The 22,179-nt window shown below is 41.5% G+C and overlaps 3 protein-coding genes across 3 annotated transcripts; 1 reads left to right on the top strand and 2 right to left on the bottom strand.

Moving 5' to 3' along the window:
- The first annotated feature begins 7,284 nt into the window (after window positions 1–7,284).
- LOC140780570 (subtilisin-like protease SBT1.8) lies at window positions 7,285–11,324 on the top strand. Its single transcript, XM_073126209.1, is given in 3 exon segments — window positions 7,285–8,233; window positions 8,235–9,382; window positions 10,260–11,324. Coding segments are annotated over 3 exon segments (2,298 nt in total). The 5' UTR covers window positions 7,285–7,748; the 3' UTR covers window positions 10,925–11,324.
- Window positions 11,325–12,484: 1,160 nt separating this feature from the next.
- On the bottom strand, window positions 12,485–15,257 carry LOC140784415 (subtilisin-like protease SBT1.4). Its single transcript, XM_073131819.1, has one exon. The coding sequence runs from the start codon at window positions 15,223–15,225 to the stop codon at window positions 12,781–12,783; it is 2,445 nt and encodes an 814-aa protein (XP_072987920.1). The 5' UTR covers window positions 15,226–15,257; the 3' UTR covers window positions 12,485–12,780.
- Window positions 15,258–16,270: 1,013 nt separating this feature from the next.
- LOC140784407 (uncharacterized) lies at window positions 16,271–22,179 on the bottom strand. Its single transcript, XM_073131808.1, has 5 exons — window positions 21,484–22,179; window positions 20,991–21,043; window positions 20,368–20,412; window positions 20,242–20,286; window positions 16,271–16,865 (listed from the first exon to the last, which is right to left on the bottom strand). Exons 1-5 carry the CDS (start codon window positions 21,631–21,633, stop codon window positions 16,352–16,354), a joined length of 807 nt encoding a protein of 268 aa, XP_072987909.1. The 5' UTR covers window positions 21,634–22,179; the 3' UTR covers window positions 16,271–16,351.

Here is a 22,179-nt window from a genome sequence, read left to right as displayed (position 1 = left end):
AGTAGGGTTATCATGGATAAAAGAATAAAGGGTATTATAGATAGAGATGTTCAATTGTTAAAATAAAAAATAATGATGATGATTAAGGCCAAATACTAAAATACCTTGATGCTTTTAAAGAGTAGCTGTTTTTTTATTATTTTAGGGGTATTTTAGTAAATATTTATGTTAATTTTAAATATAGTTATGTCTCATCTCTATTATTTAGATTCTAAGTTGGAATAGGTAAATAGAGATAAGGGATCTGGTTTCATGGTATTAATAATATCATGAAAAAATTAATCATGATATTAATTATATTAGATTTAGGTGGTGTTCTGTGACAAACTATAAATAAGGAATTATTAGTTATATAAATAGAGATTTCTTATTCTTCAACAAAATGGGTAGGCAATTTGCTCTATAGTAGTAACAAAAATAATGATATCAAGTTTTGCAATCCACTAGTAAGTATTATGCTCATTTGCTTATTGCATAAGATTATTTAAAGATAACTTGATATGTATTTTCTAAATATAAATTAAGTGTATCTATAATTTTACACATATTTATAATTTATTTAAATAAATGTATGTAAAAATAAATTATGAATTAATATATTTACTGTGATAGAAATTTTTGCTTAAAATAAGATATTATGTATAACTGATCACATCACTTATGTTACACAATAATTAATTAAAATATACACAAATGAGTGTTTAATTCAAAAATATATCTAATAAATATTTAATTCATGAAATAGATACTTTTTATGCACAAATCAAACTACACACAGGCATCTAATTCTATGAATAAAAGATTATTAATATCGTACATTCTTTCGCTATGTAGTCTGGTCAGCTGTCCTCATCTATATCTACTTTGATATGGAATTTAATGATTCAACAGCTGAACTTAAATCCCTTCCAATAGAAGGAGAGACCCATGCTAATCAACAGACCCAGCGTTGTTCTTGTGTATGGCAAGAAGAGCAACTAGGATTAGCACTGGAGAACGATCTCTTACTAATAAATAAAAAATTGTTTTTATTTTTTATAAAAGAGGCGAATTTTCCTTCTAGATAATAAAGCATAAAATACGCAAGGCAAGTTGTGTCGAATGTACAAAATGGAATAAGGAGCATGTGACATCATGGTGCTAAGCACCTACTCTGGCAGCACTCTCTAAAAGGGACAGAGCTTTAAAATAAATAAAATAAAATAAAAAAGGACACAGAGATAGAGTTGAAAATAAAGATGAAAAACATTTCTTTCTCCAATTTAATTGTAGCAATGTATATGTTGGAAATTAAATTGGAAGTTCAAGAGTAGTCAATTAAATTAGAAGGTTGAGAATTGGCATCACCATCTTAGTGTGATCGAGTTTATGTCAATATTGGTTCTCTATGTTGCAAAGTCTAGGGCCATGGCTAGCGTAGATGACCCCTTCTCTCTTCTAATCCCACATTGTTAGGAAAGCTTTCCCAGAGAAGATCTCCCGAGGACCATCGGAGCCATCGGTTCCTTCTTTTGGCGAGATGCTTTCTTAACCCATCTGAGCTTTGGCAATGGAAATAAAGAGTAGACTCATCGACCAAATAAGGCCAACCACTAAAGTCTTCTCTGAGCTATTTATAGTTTGGAACACAAAAATCCTAACTTTGAGCTCCTCTACTTCCGTTTGCCTAAGAGGACGCCACAGTCGTTCAATTCCTAGAAGGGGACATCGCAGGGCTAAATCAATAATGTCGTAAGTGGTCAATTGTCGAGTTTGGCCAATAGCAAGATAAGTGGAGTACACGACAACCCAGCTCCGCCATAGAGCTAGGCAAGGAGTAGAAAATAGCCTCCTTTGGTAGGGATGAAGAGGTTGAGTAGATGTTGAAGAAACTGTTGCGCTCGCTGATGTAGAGAAGGGCGTCCATGGAGGAAGGGAAAGAGGAGAAAGAGCCCGGTTGTATCTAATTCAAGGGGAAGAAGCAATATTGGGAGCCCTCCATTATAGCTCTAAATTCATGAGTGCATACTTGGCACTCTACTAAGGGTCGACTCTGAGAGGTCTAAGATCGGGGTTAGGATGGAATTGAACTCAAACTCGAGGCCGAGGATTATGGCAAAGTCCGCAAAATGGGCGCCAGTGGCGACGAAGGAGGGGCCAATCTTCAGAGAGGAAAAATTAGTTCTACTTTTACATGCCCTTAATAGTTTATTATGAAGGGTAAAATGAGTATTCTACATTCTCTTAATGACAACTAATAGAAATATAGAACAATGCCACGTGGATAGGGATAAAAGAGTAGTCGGATATATTTTTTTTCATTAATACCGTTCACTATGTTACACCCCTTGTTAATTTAGGAGGTTTGGTTGTAGTGTTTTAAACGCCAAGATTTGATTGCTTTATTACCCTATAGTTCGGAGGGATATAACTATAATTAAACCTTATTATTTTGTCTTTAGTAAGATATTACTTTAACTAATTATCATTTAAAAAAAAATTCCTCTCTTTCTCAATTCACAAGGCTTTGAGAATATTTCTCTTTCCTCGATGTATTTGGTCAATATACAATATCTCTAAAAGTAACTTCCTATTCTAGGTTAACCTTTTCATGTCAAACAATGAAGACCACTAACTAAGTTTACAATAAAAGACTTAGGTCTGGCTGATGAATATACCTTCTTATTTGTAAATAGCGCTCAAATACTATTTTCTTTAGAAATGTGAGTGTGATCACAAATTAAGGGTATTATAAAATTATCATATTTTCTTTTCTCATCAAAATGTGCATAAATTTGTTCTAAGTCTGATACACCAATCAAACGAGGCTTTAATATTTCCAAACTCATTTAAAAACAATATTCAGGATTAGCTAACCCTTTTTAATTCAGCTTGAAGAAGGAGATATGAATAAAATCATCCAAAACTTATTTTTTTTCCACCTTCCTAAGAGTAATGTAGTCCATATAAACATAGCTTATCATTCACGTACTTAGCATGAGATTTTTAGCTCACAGTAGATTAATATATGAGTTTAGTCTTAAGTTTTTGAAAGTATAGAGACAATTTATAAGACTTCATATTACGGAAGAGGGAAGCAGAATAATACCGAACCAAAGTACATAGAGAGCAAAATGTACTCAAACGTATAAGGAATTATATGCATCCATTTGTATTTAGGTTGCTGAGAGAACTAGACAATAGATATTGTATTTCTAAGAGTGAGTAGTAAAGTTTCTGCTAAAGGTTCTTTACTCGACAGAGCCAATTACAACACTGCTCACAATTTGAGGGTGCTTTGATTGATCACATTTTCAAATTGACAATGTAATGGAGGTTTTTTAATGAAATTTCTCCACGGACGCTTTCTCTGTAGAAAAGAGAGAGAGAGAGAGAGAGAGAGAGAATTGGGGAATCTTTGTAATTTTAGTGTTTAGATAAATCATAAGTCGTTTGTGTAATCGTAGAATAATTTGTAAATTTAGTAGTTCAAAATTGATGAGACATGGAGAGACGTGAGAGTTGACGACAGAGAAAGGCGTGATTCCCAGCGATGATTAATGGGCCCACGTTTGATGCCCGACGTGGCGCACGTGACGAGGCTTGGTTGCTTCTATCGCGATTGAAGTTGAAGAGATTGAGAGATAAAATTATAAAGGGAGAGGAATCTTTGGGCAGGTGACGAGTGACGAGTGACGACCGACGACCGACCGTGCGTACTATTATATTATTAGGTCATAGGATTTTGCCACTTACCCTCAACTTTGTTATAGGAACATTGATTGATATCATTTTGTACCCCTCCTAAAAAATTTAATGAATCTCTATTGGTAGCACTAGTTGGCCCCCCATAAATTATATTTTTTATTTTTGTTCCATGTACTCCAAATAAGTAAATTTCAGTATTGAAACCTAAATTGTGATTACTGGATAAATTTTAGATGTGTTGTCTTTTATTTTTTACACCTAAAACATTTTTAATTAGATTATTATAACTGATAATATTTTTATAGATATTTATATATGACTAGGGATATTGTCCCTCCTAATTAAAATCTATAGCTTTGCCCTTGGTAGATACCCAATTCTAAGCCCAAGATCCCAATTAAGCTCTTGTAATTGGAATACTAGGTCCTCTGGTAGCACTGGTTGTAACTGGAATACTTAATTGACTACAATTAGGTGTCTTCAAAATTTAACATTTTGTTTTAACTAGTAAAAATGAGAAGGATGGGTTATGTGTCAAATTTATAAGTGCCGGTTTTAAAAGTGGGCCTGGTTCGTGGCTAGATGAGGTCCGAGCTCAAGTAAATTGGATCGGGTTTCAGGTTTATAGACTAAACCCAATGCCTTAGCAGTAAGCCCGGCCTAATCTGGCCCAACGGGTATCAGGCTCCAAGCCCACCAATAGAAATATAAAAACAGACCCAATTGACTTCCATCCATATATCTTGGACATGTTTGTTCTGGTTCTCTTTTTCTTTTTCTCATATAGTTTATTTGGCATACTAGCATGAATAGTTCAAAATAGTAACCAACAGAACAAAACTTAGCATTCAAATTATAAGCAATTACTCAGTAGGATATATATATATATATATATATATATATATATATATATATATAGGGCTCTGAGGATATCTGACATCAATACAATGTCAGAGAAACATAAGCAAGCTCAAAAGGTACCAGATTATTTGCAGATTCCAACCTAAGAATTTCCTGCATTCAATTGACTGCTAAATAAGATTAGCTTTTACTACTTTTTTTGTTCTTTTAACTTCCGAATGATTTGGATGGCAAGCCAATCACGAATTGACTTTAATATTAAATAATTATTATAAAAAAAATATTTAGTTGTTTGATTTAACAGATCTCAGCTAAGCTCAAATGATGACTCTGCGGTCTGTTACAATACACATAGCTCGAAGACTAAATTAGACAACTTAATATACTGAGTATATTTTAGTAGAGTGTAGATGTTTTTTTTATCTAGTTTATATCTCGCTTAATGTATTGAATACTCCTCTCACAAAAAGAGGGGTACCATTATTTGTGGGCAACTTTTAAAAGAAAAGAAAGAATGGCGTTTAAAATCACATGAGCACATAGTGGTCTGACATGGAAATGGGCCAAAGAATTAATCATGCGGAGGAACCACTGAGATTGTTAGGGAGGTGGAATGACAATTGGCGTTGCTTTGTGCGCACTGTGGTTAGAACTTATGATGACTCTAATGGAAGGTCATATGCAATCACGCTAGTATGGGATATGATGTTCTTTTTGTCTCTCGAATGTGCAGAAGGTGGATGGAGTCCACCCTGTCTTCCGTGGAGTTAACCTTTGAGATTTGAAGCAGTCTGCTACGGAGAAGCATCTGAACATGGATTATTTTCTTTTAAGCTACTTACTTTAACTTTTATTTTCTCATATCATCATATTTTATAGTGGAATCTAAGATCTATTCAATCTAATAAGAGTAGTGTTAAGATCCTGTTTAACATTATTCATCCTCAATAAGGTGGTGATACCAATGACATTTTTCAGAGCAGAGCGTCAGTCATCCCCAATAAGTCACACTTCCAATTTTTTTTTTCAAGAAAAAATAATTAATAGTATCACAATTAAATCAATCACATTGAGATTTAAATCTAAAAACATTTATATAACATAAGTTCCTTTAAACATCAAAGAATAAGCACATTAGAAATTTTAGATTCAAACTAGGTGAACCCCTCCTCTCTAATCTGCACATAATATTTACTGTCCACATTACATGCTTGGCTCGTGATGCTTGTGGGATGCTCTGCGAAAAAGTCGTGCCTAGAATCATGAAAAAGATAGCTATTATGTTTACTCATATTATGACTTACTTTTATTAACTCTTGGTAGTTTCTTTGGGTGTGAATTCAATGCGAACAGATATATTTTAAAAGACTTAAAACAGTAGACGAGTTGACAAGGGAAGGCAGCGCCTAGGCAGATGCCAAAATTGAAGATGTTAAAAAACAAATAATAGTTAGAGAAGTCAAATTAGCTTGGGCCGGTGGACGATTGAGTCGGATAGATCGTCCTTTGCCATTTCATTTTATATTTGATTTAGTTGCTTATTGCACGAGTCGGTCTAGGTATGGTTATGTCTGAACCTAAATTAAGTTAGTCAAAGTAGTCTTTATATATATATGAATGACACTCTTAGTTGAATTATATATGAATTGATTTAGCTATCTTTCTCTCCTCTTCTTTCACTCTCTAGCTTCTTCTTTCTCGTCCTTATTTGTTCTAGTCATATCTACTACTCATATATCGTTTTTCCTTGTCTTCACCATTGCAGGACCATCATAGGTGTTGGGCCACTCACTATCATCATCTCCTTACTGAGTCACCATCGTCACCACATTTGGCCCTCACTCTATCACCACACTCTATGGCCTATTCTTGCCCTACGCGTCACTCTCGATCAACTCAAATCTACAATTGAAGCACAACACCACTAGTCCTATTCGGTTCACCGGCCTTTTACGTTCAAACCCTAGCCCTAGCTTGCCAACGCTTAATTTTTGTACATGTGGCACATATATAATGATGCCAAGTTATTAAGTATACACTGCTTTAAGAATATTTATAAGTAAAGCTTATCCCACAGAGTAATATGATGCACACAAGCACTTTATAAATATTCTGCAAACAAGATGATCTCGGTTTTCTTTCCATTTTATAATTATCACAGTCGATGAATAAAATGATAGCACGCATAAAATATTTATAGTGTGTTTGTAAAGTGTCTTTGGAGATAGCATTATTCAAAAGCGAGCTCTCTCGTAAAAGGAAGAAGTGCCAGAGTGGCAAGAAGCTGCCATTTTCCGGGAGTGACGTGTGCAAAGAGGTCAAAACCACATCATCTTGGTGGTCGCGGTGGGTGAACGGGGTCCACATAAATATTCTCCCGTGATCTTTTTATATCGGGCTCACTGAGCACTGTGGTCAGGTCCACTATTGGTGGCGTGAGCCTTTGCTTTTGCTTCCACCCGATGAGACAAAAGTGATACCAAAACAAAACTATATCCATTATCCATAACAAGTGCCCATCCACTAGATCTTTGGCCAGAGTGCAGCAGCACTATGTAGGTTAAATTGAGTCACGTATTAACCTCTTTAGATATTGTTCTAGATTACTATCTTAGAGATCCAGAGAGGATTAATTTGGATTGTTGCAGTAACGGTCGAATCGATCACGAGGCGATCATCGATAAGAGCTTCACATTTCCTCAGGCCCACACACGCTTCTTGTACAAGTCCAATACACCCCCGGCTCAGTAATCTCTGCTTCTTTTAACCTCACCCTCACACTTGATATTTGTCTGCAAACGCCCATCATTCTCACTTTCCTCCGAAACATGTTAAAATTTAATATATACTAGTAACAGTTTACAGAAGCACATTCTACTTTACCGCTCCTCAAGATCTCCTATTTTATTACCTCCCAAGATCTCGTCTCCTCTTTCCCTCTCCCAGTCCCACACATTCTCTTATTCCTCTTATTTCTCATAGTATTTATTATATAAGTGCTGAATGTGCGTAACTATCAACAAGAGAACCGCATGAATACCCTTTTTTTTAGTTGTAATAAGTGTTCTAGATTGAGCGAGACACCCACTTCGCTTCCCCACGCTGCATCACTCTCTCTTTACAGTTAAAATCAGACCCACGACCACCTTATAAGAACCACTCCATTCTACCTCCTCTTTGCATCATCGAAGTTCAAAACCATGGCTTCTTCACACCCATTTCTCCTACTCCTCCTCTTTCTCACTTCTCCTCTACTTCTACACTTTCCCACATTAGCATCATGTAATCAAACCTACATTGTTTACATGAATCCAACCCACAAGCCTACGCCTTATCAGACCCACTTCCACTGGTACTCCTCCCACCTCCTCTCTCTCTCAATCTCCCCCTCCACCCGCCTCCTCTACTCCTACTCCGCCGCCGCCGCCGCCTTCGCCGCCGTCCTCCTCCCTCACCACCTCCCCCTCCTTCGCCGCCACCACTCCGTCCTCCACCTCCACCCTGACCCCTTCCTCCCCCTCCAAACCACCCGCTCCCCTCTCTTCCTCCACCTCCCCCCTTACCCTTCTCCTTCTCCCCCATCCTCCTCCTCCTCCTCCCCCTATCCATCTGACGTCATCGTCGGCGTCCTCGACACCGGCGTCTGGCCCGAATCCCGGAGCTTCTCCGACGACGCTGGCCTCCCCCGTCCCTTCCCGGTGGCTCGGCGCATGCGAGTCCTCCGCCGACTTCCCCGCCTCCCTCTGCAACCGCAGGCTCATCGGCGCCCGGAGCTTCTCCCGTGGGTTCCGGGCCAGCGACAACAAGACGAGCAGCGAGGTCGCCTCCCCTCGCGACCGCGACGGGCACGGGACCCACACGGCCTCGACCGTGGCCGGCGCCGCCGTGGCCAACGCGAGCCTGCTCGGCTACGCGGCGGGGACCGCTCGCGGCATGGCGCCTGGGGCGCGCGTCGCCGCATACAAGGTCTGCTGGACCAACGGCTGCTACGGCTCCGACATCCTCGCCGGTATCGACCAGGCCATCGAGGACGGAGTCGACGTCTTGTCCCTATCCCTCGGCGGCGGCTCCGCCCCCTTCTCCCGCGACCCGATCGCCGTCGGGGCGTTCTCCGCGGTCAAGCGCGGCATCTTCGTCGCCTGCTCCGGCGGAAACAGTGGGCCCTCGCCGGCTTCTCTGACCAACACCGCGCCGTGGATCGCCACCGTCGGAGCCGGCACCCTGGACCGGGACTTCCCGGCCTTTGCTCAATTGGGCAATGGCCAGAGGTATACAGGGGTCTCTCTCTATAGTGGAGAAGGCATGGAGAAAAGAATGGTGCCGATTGTTTACAACAAGGGGTCCCAAGTTGGGAGCAATTCCAGTAAATTATGCTTGCCAGGGACATTGGATAGAAATGAGGTCAAGGGGAAGGTGGTGTTGTGTGATAGGGGGATTAACGCGCGAGTGGAGAAGGGGCAGGTGGTTAAGGAGGCTGGTGGAGTGGGGATGATTCTTGCGAATGCTGCTGTTAATGGTGAAGAGCTGGTCGCCGATAGCCATTTGTTGCCGGCGGTTGCGGTTGGGGTGAAGAATGCTGATATTATCAGGGAGTATGTGAGGTCGGATCCGAACCCGACGGTAGCGTTGAGCTTCGGAGGCACGGTGCTCGACGTGCATCCGTCTCCGGTGGTGGCGGCATTTAGCTCAAGAGGGCCGAACACGATGGTGCCACAGTTGCTTAAGCCGGATTTGATTGGTCCAGGGGTTAATATACTGGCTGGCTGGTCGGGAGCAATCGGACCGACTGGGTTGGCGAAGGATGAGAGGAGATCGGCGTTTAATATCATGTCTGGTGAGTGTAAATCTTTTTCTGGCTTTCCTGATATTTTATTGATAAGCACAGCATTTTGTTCTCTAAAATTTGATGCACCTCAGTTTTGGGGATTAAGATGGCTAAATCTTATTACGTAGATCTATGTCAACGTACAACTGGGCACCGCACTGTGATGGCACTTTGCATTATTGATGCAATGACAAGACACCAATATGGAATGTCTTATGTGCATGAGATTGTGATTCGCCAGTACCACATGCTACATCAGTTAGCTTGTCTTTTATGTAGGTTTAAAGTTTAAACTTATCTAGTAAATGCTACATGCTTCCACTTCTATGTTTGCATAAGTAGAAACGTCAAAATTTGGTAGAATGGTAATTTTCAGCATAACCTCGTTTTAACCACACGGTGAAAAGTTTTGCCTCACATGTTGCATTTATGTGTCAGGTCTGTACATGCTGAAGGGTAGAATGTTGCTTACTTGTGGTATCGTAGCAGTTTTAGACAATATTGAGTAATTGTTTTGAGTTGCTTCAGTGCACCTAATTTATATAGACTTGCCACATACCTTTAAATCCATCGTGAAGTAACTTAAGTGACCCCATGAGAGTGAAAAATGACGTGTTATTAGGAGAAACATCATGTTATTGAGATAAAATCACACCTATATCTGTACTATATTGCATGGACTAATTATGACGCAACAAAGCCTTTATCATCTATCTTAAAAGATCAGATTACTGATGCTAATGTAATATTCCAATGCTCAGAGTCTGAGGTTGCTTTTTTCTTGTATACGAAATCTGCCACTTTTGTAATAAAGATGACAAGTAAATCCATATATTTTTTATCAGCATCTATTTGGTAATTCTATTTACATATTTGATGGATACAGGAACATCTATGTCCTGCCCGCACATTAGTGGGGTTGCTGCATTGCTGAAGGCTGCACACCCTGACTGGAGCCCTAGTGCCATCAAGTCTGCTCTGATGACTACTGCTTACACTATCGATAACACTGGAAACCCCCTCCTTGATGCTGCTGGAGGCACATTTGCAACACCATGGGCATACGGCTCCGGTTATGTGAACCCCGAGAAGGCCCTTTCACCTGGCCTCATCTATAACACAACTACTGAAGATTATGTAGCTTTCTTGTGCTCCTTGGATTACTCCTTTCAGCACATTCAGGCCATTTCTGCAAGCTCAAACACGACATGCTCGAGACGGTTGTCTAATCCTGGTAATCTCAACTATCCATCATTTTCAGTGGTTTTTAATAGGAAGTCGCGGAGAGTTGTGAGGTACACCCGGGAGCTCACAAATGTTGGAGCAGCAGGATCTGTGTACAATGTAAAGATAAATGGTCCTGCTAGTGTCAGGGTAACTGTGAAACCTGCTAAGCTTGTTTTCAAGCAGGTAGGTGACAAGCTGAGGTACACCATTACATTCACGTCGAAGAAGATGGGAGACCGATCGAAGGCATTTGGTTGGCTAACCTGGAGTAATGAGCAACACCAAGTGCGCAGCCCAATATCATTTGCATGGCAAATGTTGTGAAAAGAAGCATCAGTATTCATGTTTTCATGGTAACTAATTGAAGATCTAGTTCATATTTCACTCGTGTTGGACTTATATTAGGGCAAGGTGGTGCAGCATGATTAAAATGCGGTTTCTGCTTAATCTTGCCATTTGGAAGACCTCTGCCTTCAAGCTGCTGCTGTCTGTTTCTTCCCATGGCTTTCTAGGTCAAAAGGCATACACCTTTAGGGAGTCTTTCTCTCTTCAATAATAAGTATCATTGTATTTGTATGTCCTCTTATGTTATGCACTCTTACAGAGAGCTGATGGCTTCAGAAGAGAACCATCTTATTTAGTCATTTCTAATTTGTTTACTAGCAAGCAATTGTAAAATATTTTGCCTGATTAATGGAGTTGCTACAATCTCCTTTCACGGGAAGTCTTCTTTTTGTTCTAAACCATATATGCTCAGAAGTAGTTGACATATCTAATTTTCTTTTTCAACGGAGACTTTTATTTACCTCCCTATGGAGTTTCAAGGCATGTTCTAATTTTTTCACAGTTAACACTTTCTACAACTTGTAATGCTGGCAGTTGCCACAATATTTCCATGTTTTTTTTTCATGTGACGCTGCCAAATTAACTGTGCTCGAATACATCTCCTGAAATTCTCATTGATAGAAAGGTTCAATGTCTTCATAAGTGAAGAAATTGCTTGTAATTCTGGCTTAATATTTGGTGGTGAGATGCTCTCCTGACCCCCCTGAAGGGCATTTCTTGAACCCTCGTTTTTGTCCCAAAGTACTCTCTCTCCCCTCTATCCTCATTTTTATCATATTCCTTGCTCAAGACTTGCTCTTTGACAAATTTATTAAAAATACCATACAATTTGTTTATATTAGTATTCACACTCTATCATATCCCCCCCAAACCCCCTGTTAAGGCATTTCTTGAACCCTCGTTTTTGTCCCAAAGTACTCTCTCTCTTCTATCCTCATTTTTATCATATTCCTTGCTCAAGACTTGCTCTTTGACAAATTTATTAAAAATACCATACAATTTGTCTATATTAGTATTCACACTCTATCATATCCCCCCAAACCCCCTGTTAAGGGCATTTCTTGAACCCTCGTTTTTGTCCCAAAGTACTCTCTCTCTCCTCTATCCTCATTTTTATCATATTCCTTGCTCAAGACTTGCTCTTTGACAAATTTATTAAAAATACCATACAATTTGTCTATATTAGTATTCACACTCTATCATATAAATATTTATAATTAAACTTATATCAGAATAAATAAATAAATAAATCATTTAAAGTGGATGGGAAGCATATCTCTGTCACAGACTCACAGTCGCCATGCTTCTGCGTGTAAGTTACACATTGGCATACTCTTGTTTTCTAGTCTTATCCCATGGAAATATATTCGCAGAAACGGAGATGTGACTATGATTGATTTGATGCGGGATCACTACCTAATATTCTACACCTTCGCCCAACCTACCCTGAAAGTATGGGTGGGTTAATAGCCCACTTCCCAATCCTGTTCTCTCCCAACCGATACCGATACATAGACATAGTGAGTGCTTCCAAAGAAGTTAAGAGCATGTAAACATCCACATTAGCAAATAAATATAACTACATTGGCGAACATTGGTAAACACCAAGCAATAGCGGCTATACAAGGCAAAGAAATTTAAGTGCAGTACAACTCAAGTGTTCATCCCTTACCTTGGCACACGAATACGTACCCTTATTCCACCAAACATACTCCTATCCTGCAACCATTGCAGTTACTATGTGGACATCTATTGTGGTCGATCTTTCACTTGCAAATGCAGCAGTCGTGGACGTCCACTGCCGTCGAACATTGAGCTATTCAGACGAATAGAGCTCAACTAGACGACACGAGATTCGAGGGCCAGTGAATGGCAATGGGGCTCCTCACTTCATGCGTGCCGTCGCTCCACGAGATTGACCCATATGCATAATTCCCAGTAACTATCACCGGATTAGCCACCGATGCGAGTGTGATCTCGTACGACAAGCTCTGGCCTACTGCGTCGAACACGAGCTTGCTCGGAGCCACCGTGACCTTGACACCCGGTGGGCTGGAGATTTTAGCTTCGTAAACCGCGCCCGGCGATTCTCCGACGTTTCGGACTACTCTGGTGTACCTGACGACGTCGCTATAAGAAGAGAAGACAACCGAGAAGGCTGGGTAATTGAGGTCACCAGGGCTAGCCAACGCGATAGCAGAGCAATTGACCGTGGTTTGATCTCGGGTGAAGAGAGCAATCTGCTGAGGGCCATATCCAACGGAACAAAGGAAGGCGAGGTAGTCGTCGACTTGCGAGTCGTAGACTAGGCCGGGATCGAGGGCACGGTTGGGGTCGACGTGCCCGGCGCCGCGGACAAAGGGAGTGGACTCCTTTCCGCTGGCTAAATCCGTAATGATCTCGCCGGAATTATCTAAATTGTAGGCCGTGGTCATAAGAGCGGATTTAATCGCGGCCGGACTCCACTCCGGATAAGCGGTGCGGAGCAAGGCAGCGATGCCGCTGACGTGGGGGCACGACATCGATGTGCCGGAGATTATATTGAATTCGACTCTTCTCGGATCAATCTCGAGGTCGGTCGGGGAGCTTGCGCCGGTCCACGCAGCGAGGATGTTGACGCCGGGGGCGATCACATCGGGCTTGAGGATCTCTGGCGCACGGTAATTGGGCCCTCGGCTCGAGAAAGCCGCTACCTTTGGAGCCGGAGGCGACTGCCCGATGACCGTTCCTCGGAATAGAATGGTGGCGGTCGGCGAAGCCTGAGACTTGATATAATTTCTGATATTGTCGCCGGCGGTCTGGCCAACCATGGTGGCAGGAACGAGGTGGGAGTCAGCGATGAGCTCCTCCCCGTTCGCCTCAGTATTAGCAAGTATCATCCCGGCCCCGCCTGCCAATTTGACGGCGCTCCCCTTCTCGACTCTGGCATTGGCGCCGCGGTCGCAAAGGACGATCTTTCCGGCGACCTTTGCCGGATCAAGGTACCCTCTTATGCACAGCTTCGATCCGCAATCTCCGGCGTAAACCAGCGGGAGATCAGTCGAATTCAACGGATCTCCGGAGTAGAGCGAGACCCCGCCGTACGTGCTACCGTCCCCGAGAACCACATCGGCCGGGAATTCTCTGTCAATCGTCGAAGCCCCGACCGTGAGAATCCACGGGGCGATATTAACCGCCGTGAATCGTCCGGGGCCAGAATTCCCAGCCGAGCAAGAGACGACCACCCCATGTCTTACCGCACCGAACGCCCCAATCGCGATGGAGTCCCGGAAAAAGCTTGGCGCATACCCGGTAGCTCCAACGGAGAGGGAGATGACGTCGGCCCCGTCCTCGATCGCCGCGTCCATAGCGGCGAGTATGTCCGAGTCGAAGCACCCGGAAGCCCAGCAGATCTTGTAAGCGGCGATGAGGGCGTTGGTCGCCATGCCGCGGGCCTCGCCGTTGGCGTAGTTATAGAATCCGGCATCGGAGACAACTGAGCCAGCGGCGGTGGAGGCGGTGTGGGTGCCGTGGCCCTCGGTGTCTAGGGGGGATTTGGATTCCTTGGATTCGTCGATGGGATGGCCCAGAGCGGCCTCGTAGCCCTTGTAGAAGAAGCGGGCGCCAATGAGCTTGTTGTTGCAGAACTCGGAGGAGTTAAAGGAAGGTGCGGAATCGCAAGATCCGCGCCAGGAAGGGGGAGGGGGGAGGAGGGAGGAGTCAGAGGAGGAGGAGAAGGAGCGGCGAGATGGCCAGATTCCGGTGTCGAGGACGGCGACGACGGCGCCGGAGGCGAAGCGGGAGAGGGGCCACAGGCCGGAGGATGGCGAGAGGTGGAGGAAGGATGGGGAGTGAGTGGTGTGCGGGAAGCGAGGGCGGTCAGGGAGGACGGCGAGGATAGAAGGGTGGGAGCGGAGGAAGGAGGCCTGGGTGGTGGTGAGAATAGCGGCGTATCCGGCGATGGAGCGGGAGTAGGCGTAGAGAAGGCGGGGCCGAGGGCGGTGGAGGTGGGTGGGGAGGATAGTGCGGAGGGAGCAGGAGTAGCCGCGGAGGAGGTTACTGGTGGTGAGAGGAGAGTGGGATGGGGACACGTGGATGATGTAAGCGGATCGGGTCTTCTGTTTGCTGTCCTCCGCCGCAGACACCACCGTGAGGAGGAGGAGGAGGAGGAGGACGAGGGGAAACGATTTCCTCATGGTGAGGAAGGAGGAGAAGATGGAGAGAAGGATTGGGTTGAGCCAATAGGAGATGGGAGAGGATATACTGAACACGATGATGAAAGACGACTGACTATATGTCATCGGATTTTCCGTTATTTACGGATTGGACCAGAAGAGATTAGTTTCCGCAGTGGGCCAGTTCGTAATTCTACCGTGAGTAGAGGAAGATTCCGCGTCCTCCAATAGCGATATAGAAAAGGAGCGACGGGAGATGGGCCACGTGGGCCGTCACGTTTGGCAAAGGACTCGTGGAGAGAAACATGCTTGGACTCATGATCACCCAATAGCATGTCGCCACGTAACAGTTGCAGGACTAATAATGGGACGTTGGAGTGTAGGATTCGCGGATCCGAAGTATAAATGTTGTCCTGCGATCGGATCGGCACCGTCCTCCTCGCTTCCTCAGTTCCTTGTGCAGCAGGACAGCGGCACAGCGCAATGGGTGCAGTCGTGTAGAAGATAGAGAGAGAGAGAGAGAGAGAGATGTAGTTGGCTTTCTGGCCTTCTTTGTTTATTTTAGCACAGGATGAATACCATTTGCTTCACGTGTTTTGATTTCAGAAATACGTTGGTTTATGGTTGTGGTTGCTTCAATTCTGTGTCAGGTTTCCATGATTAAGATCGAAGATTACATATAACAACTACTAATTATTTCTGAAAGGGTTAATAAACGTTCTCTCAGCTATAAACCTGTAATGGAATCCAACTGTGAGTTGGGAGTCAATACCTCGACAGGAACCTCAGGCTCATATATCAGACTTGGACCACCCTACTGGAGAAATAGCGCAGCGTTATTAATATAAACTTTCCATGACTGCTATATCAATGGTTTCATATCTTATCAGAGGCATCTACTCGACTGGCATAAGAAAGTGCACGGAATCGACTTTTCGTTTTTTCTTAATTTCCACTCACCAATAAGGCAATAATTCAGTAGAGTTATCCTTTCCCACTCAGACTCTGGTCGTCGCCAACTCCTTTTTCTCTTCATTTTATCTTTTGATCTCCTGCAAATAAGACGGTAACAGCATACTAATTAATCCAAACAGACAATGCAACACTTAACATAGCATGAAGAAAGGAAGGTTAATTTTGAGAAACGAGTGCGCCAGCAAACCTGACAAAATTTCATGAACTTTGTTTTATAATCTTAATGGATAAATATCACATCTTGAGCAGATTAGAAATATAAAATCATGATCTATGTCTAGCATAAACATCTGCTAACACAGCAAGGTTTACTGCATCTCGGGCAAAGGCATTCGTCTGCACATCTAGGACACGACCAAATACAACCACAAGAACACTCAGGACAGGAGAGTTTTGGAAGCGTGCAGCATGATCTACAACATTTAGCCCCCAAGCAACAGGACCACCATGATCTGAAGCAAGAAGACCCCCAGTTACAGCAACTAGGATGACAGCAGGAACAATCCATGCAACTGCAACATGGCTTCGAACAAGAGCAGCAACCTGAGCTGCAACTTCCTTTGCAGCACAAACTTTTCTCGCAACTGCAACTGGGTTTGCAGCAAGAAGCATTTGAGCAACTGCAACGTGGTGTACAGCATGGAAGTATAGAGCAACTACAATGAGGACATCGGCGTTCACAGCGACAACAGCAGTTCTTTGGGTGTGGACAACTGCAGCTTGGTTTTTCAGCTGGACACAAGCATGGACAGGGGCAGCACAACCATGAAAAGTGGAAGCACAACTTTGATCTGCTCAAGATAGATCAATAGACAATAAAATATCTATGAGTTAATGGGTGATTAATCTAAAATAGATTTTTGTTAAGACAGACAGGAGATAAAAACTCATGCAAAAAGAAAGAAAGCAGATTTCAATGGCTGCCATTAGTTAGTTCTCCAGAATTGTTTGTGTGTGCATCTTAGAGTTAAAATACCCAAGTATTAGGATACTCCCATTCTCTATTTTACTGATGCTTTACCAACATCCTGACATGGCATTATAAAGAAGTCATCAAAGTCTTGATGACAAATAACAGTATTAAAGATGGAAACTTCTCAAATAAAAGATTACATATCTGTATTGGCAGATTAGATGCATATCTGATGAACTGATTACTTATGTATGTAAAACAAGTGGCAACCAAAGTTGGAAAGAAGATTGAGAAAGAGAATTCCCTGGAACTTAACTTGGAACTGGGTGTGACAGAGGAAGAAAATTATCATGGGAAGCCTCAAATCTATGTGCTATGGTGTCTCATCAACAAACATGAAGCACTAGGCTTAAAAAGAGAGAAGTAGTGGATGAGATTATTTTGTTTTGAAAGATAACCAGCGGATAAGTATTGTAGCTCCAAATGCCCAAAGTATATGAAATATGCACGGCATAAGTTGACTTCAGACTTCAACTCTTCTACAGAAGTAAAGGCTGTTTTGTTTGAAGTTGTGATTTTCATTTCAAGGAGAGAGCCCAAACTCCCAAACTAGATAACAGCTAGGGTTGACGAAAACCTATCCAATGTTTTGAACAGCAGTTTTGGCACCCAGTGCCTACTGGATTAGCGCAGGCAAAAGGCAGTGAATGCCTTTGAGGGTCAATTTAGCGGAATGGTGGTTCAGCCCACAAAATAATTAAATGGGTCAAAAGTGGGTCTTGTACGGGGCGAAGGTAAGTTTAATAGGTTATATTAAAAAAATATCTATCTCCTCTTTGGATTCTCTCTCGCCCGATCCTATGAAAACCCTAAACCCCTCTCTCTTCCTCTCCGGCTCTCCTTTCCACAGCCTACTGCAGCAAAGATGATGTGCGGCAACAATTGAGTGGAGAAGAAATCAGTCTCTTTCTCCTCTAAAGATCCTCCTCTCTCAAGCTACCATGGATGACGGCAAACGACTGTGGACAATATGATCCTCTCTGCCTCTACCTCTCTCTCTCTCTCCCCCCTACTTTTTCCCATCAACGTCAAAGACCAAAAGCAACTGTTGTGCTTTTCTTTATTTTCAATTTTCATTGTCTTAATTTGTTAATCTGTTATGCTAGGCAATTAGAGAAATTAATTGAAGGAATTAAATCGACTGTGTTTTCACTATTAATCTATAAAATTGTTTTTTTCTTCTTTTTTTTCTTAATCTATTAATTTGTTGATTGTTGAACGCTGATTATTAATTTGTTAATATGCTAAAGTTGAATGTTGATTGTTAATTTTCTTAAACTATTGAATGTTTTTATGAATGCTAATTAGTTAATCTGTTGATTAACGGTGACAAATTAGTTTCTTAATATGTTGATTGTTAATTTTTTTTAACTAAAACAAGTACTTTTTTCACTTAGTTAATCTAGTATCTGTTATCTCTTGTCTGTTGATCATTGAAGGGAAAATTTGGAACTAATCTGCATTGGTTACATTTGGTCACATATAAGTGTATAATGTTTATTATATATATATGTATCATATATGTTTATTTATTTTTAATTTATTATATTAAAAATGCTAAACCATCTTATCAACCACTATGTCAGCTGCCACTTGTGACCGTCTTTCAAACATTGAATCTATCTGCTTATTCATAGATCTAGACCAGACTTTAGAAATGTTGTAGTCAATTTCACATCTAATGTAAGAAATATGCAATGCACACATATATCTTTGAAGTGGACGTATCAAATCTATGTGGTTTCTCATATTAGTGCAATATTCTATAATGGCATATGAATTGTGAAAGTTTGTGGACAAATCAACACTTTAAAACATGTTGTACAACCTAGGGTCAATGTACAATCAAAACATATTACTTGTGGAAGAGTATACTTGCAAACAGAATCGAAGAATAAAATCAAAATCATATCAAAAAGTGTATTCCAGCAACACAGGAGTGGGTGCATATCCTGGAACAGCCAGTGCATGTATTCTCCTTGGTAACTATACTAGGTGTAAACTGTCTGCAGAGAACTAATTAAGAAAAATTCAGAAACAGTTCTAGACTTGGATTTTCCTAATCTAAAAGACCTAGTCCAAACCAAAGATGATCCCGATACCTATAAAAGAGGACCAAAATATAAGGAACTTTATGCAACCCAAAAGAATTCAAGGGAGAGCAAAGGAATACACATAAGAGAGTTCTAAAATTCCCTCATGAAACATATTTTACACTTATTATGAGAGCTACATATATATCTTCATGCTTGTTTTACATCAGAGATTGATTCATAGTGTCGGATAAGTTGTACTGATATTGTTGTCATACATGAGGACTTAATGAGTAAATCCGTAGAGATAGTGACATACAACGTATCAGACACCTCTACAATCTATTCATAGAGTAGTTAATTACAACAGCTTTTGAGAAAGAGATGGAGCTTAAACACTTTGAGAATATACAGTCTAAGGATTCATAGGTACATCTTCTGTATACGATTGATATCATATGACATAAATTGATACGATTTAAATGGATCTGTGGTTTTTTTCTCTTAACTGAGAGGTTTTCAATGTTAAAATAATCATGTATATGTCTTTGTCGTGATTCCCTATTCCTAAACGCATTCAGTTTTCTATTTCCTACTCATTTTTGGTATTTTCTTTTCCATATCATTCTAAATCTTATTGGACTAGGATTTTTATTTCCCTCAAAATTTCATCTCTAATAGCAATTTAGTTATCTAGTTTAACAGAAAATATACTACCACAGTACAACATTGGGCAGGAAATAAGCAACACCATCAGTCTAGGGAACTCCCTTTGAGAGAAGAATTCTCACTTGAGAAGTTGATGGTCAAAAAGGAAAATCACAAAGTTGCAACAAATAAAAGCTAGCTAATCCGCTAGAATAATGTTGAAAATAGGATTTGTATAATTCAGGCAGTAAAGAACTGCCCATAATGAGCAACTTCTACAGTTGTATTATGGTGCTGGAAGAAGGAAATATATTTTCAACTTTGATAGGCACAAGTTCCAACCCCATAAGAAATAGGTGTATTTCTACTAATCCTCATATTTCAAGCTTGGTTTTTCTCCTGTTTCTCATTCTCCCAAGAAGCATAATATTTTTGTGCATGGTTGAAGGAACTAATAAAGGAAACTAGATTCAACATCTCAAAAGTATGGGAGCTGAGAGATTTAGGATGTACCTTATCCACTTCCACACATGACAAGATCTGCCTCTCTTTTTATTTCTGCTCGACAAATAAAATGATGAATAACTAACATCACATTTTCTGAAAGAATAATAAAAGCCAAAATCAGAAAAACCATACATTGGTACAAGGGGATCTGGTTTTGCTCCCACAGTCTCATTTACCCTGCCAAGTACCATATAGCAACATAAGTCATCAATAAAGAACTTGCTTCTGTTAAGAACCTGGCAAAATGTGACTTAACCCAAAATCTCCTCACAGCCTAATTTATAAATTTATGAAGTTTTATCAGTTGAACAATGAAGTATAAGTTCCATAACACAGTAGGCTTGTCTAGTCTACAAGCAAGATAGGACAATCCACTGAAATATCTCATTTTTCCATGCATTCCATTATTGTAAATATATTTTCACCTCCTTTATGATTTTTCCAGTCTCAAATTATAAAGCGCTTTTCTATCAGAATAACTGTAATTTTAGAATCACTTAATCGAGAATCTGCATTATAACAGAAAAGACAAAAACAAAAGATTGTCAGCAACAGCTGGAACATCATCTTAACAAGAAAAAGAAAAGGCAAGGTTTGAAGGATTGTTTTCGAAGTTAGTTATGAAAACGATGAACTTAGCAAGCTATCATTCAAAATAATCAAGTTTACACTACCTGCAGTATAATACGTTTTACTTTCTCGGATACAACATGCAGAAAATTGGTATTACAATAACCCTAGTTTATAAAACATACTCTTTGCAGCATCTGGAAACAGGCTGAACTCCTTCGAGCGATTGTAACTCATCCTGCTTAAATGAAATTTCTGTTAGATTCTTAAAATTCTCAACTCTTAGGAGCAGAAACAAGATAGAAAGATCAGCAAAAACCACTTCTATTTTCACTATAGATTTACTGGCAAACGTGCAGACAATAACAATCTACTCAACCAGGATAACAGTAAAATAACCCACTATAAAATTGTAAGCAAAGTAAGCCTCTGGCTTTACAATGCTATGGTACAGCCCATAATCTACACATATCACAGGCCACTCCTTTCTTACTATCACTATCCTTCACTGGTTTGCATACCAGTGTTAGCAACTATGTAAGAGTGAAGCACCTCAACTCCTATTGAGGTATTTCAAGAACTACAACCATTTCCAAATCCCTCTGCACTCCTAATACGAATCGATTTAAGAGCCCTTCTCGATCACTTAAATCGAAGAACAAGAAATCAGTGCATTACCTCGAGAAACCCGATTTCTCGATTCAAGATCTGCACCTCCAGATGTAACCTCCGCCTCCCGCAGAAGTCCGGGTACTTCGGTGGCGACCTAGGGCTAGGTGGTACCGCCGCCGCCGCCGCTGCGGCCCCAGCAAAATCCACGGTCGCCATCAATCGACGGCGAATCCCCGAAGAAATCCACTAACGATCGCCTACGAGTTCGACCGCCCTGCCCCCAGGTAAGTTGCGCCCGCCGAGGAGGAGGAGAAGGAAGCAAAGGCTGGGTATGGTCACTGCCCAAAGCCCCTCTTTTTCTACTGGTATGGAGGAGAAGGCTCCCATTTGGGGCTCGCCAACCGACTCTAGAGTTCTTATCGTTTGGTCTTCACTGCAATAATAGCAATGGGGCGATTTGCAGAAGAGAGAGAAAGAAGAATATTTTTTTCCTTTCTTCTCTCTCTTTTTTTTTTCCCTTCTTTGATATAAAGAGAGTAGGAATTGGTGAAATGGAAGTGGTCATAGAAAAAGCCTGCGACTGATCGTACTCTCTCGCAGAGCAGCGAAGGGCGGTGCCGCTGCAGAGAGAGAGAGAGAGAGAGAGAGAGAGAGAGAGAGAGAGAGAGAGAGAGAGAGAGAGGAGGCGAGAGTGGCGCCGCCCATACTGCAGCGCGCACGTGATGTTCACGAACATGTGGTCCGGGCATTTAAGTCTGGTGT

The sequence above is a fragment of the Typha latifolia genome, chromosome 1, assembly GCF_019914945.1.
Source record: "Typha latifolia isolate L0001 chromosome 1, TyphaL0001v2, whole genome shotgun sequence".
Lineage (NCBI taxonomy): Eukaryota > Viridiplantae > Streptophyta > Magnoliopsida > Poales > Typhaceae > Typha > Typha latifolia.
This window is presented reverse-complemented; position numbering and strand designations above follow the sequence as displayed.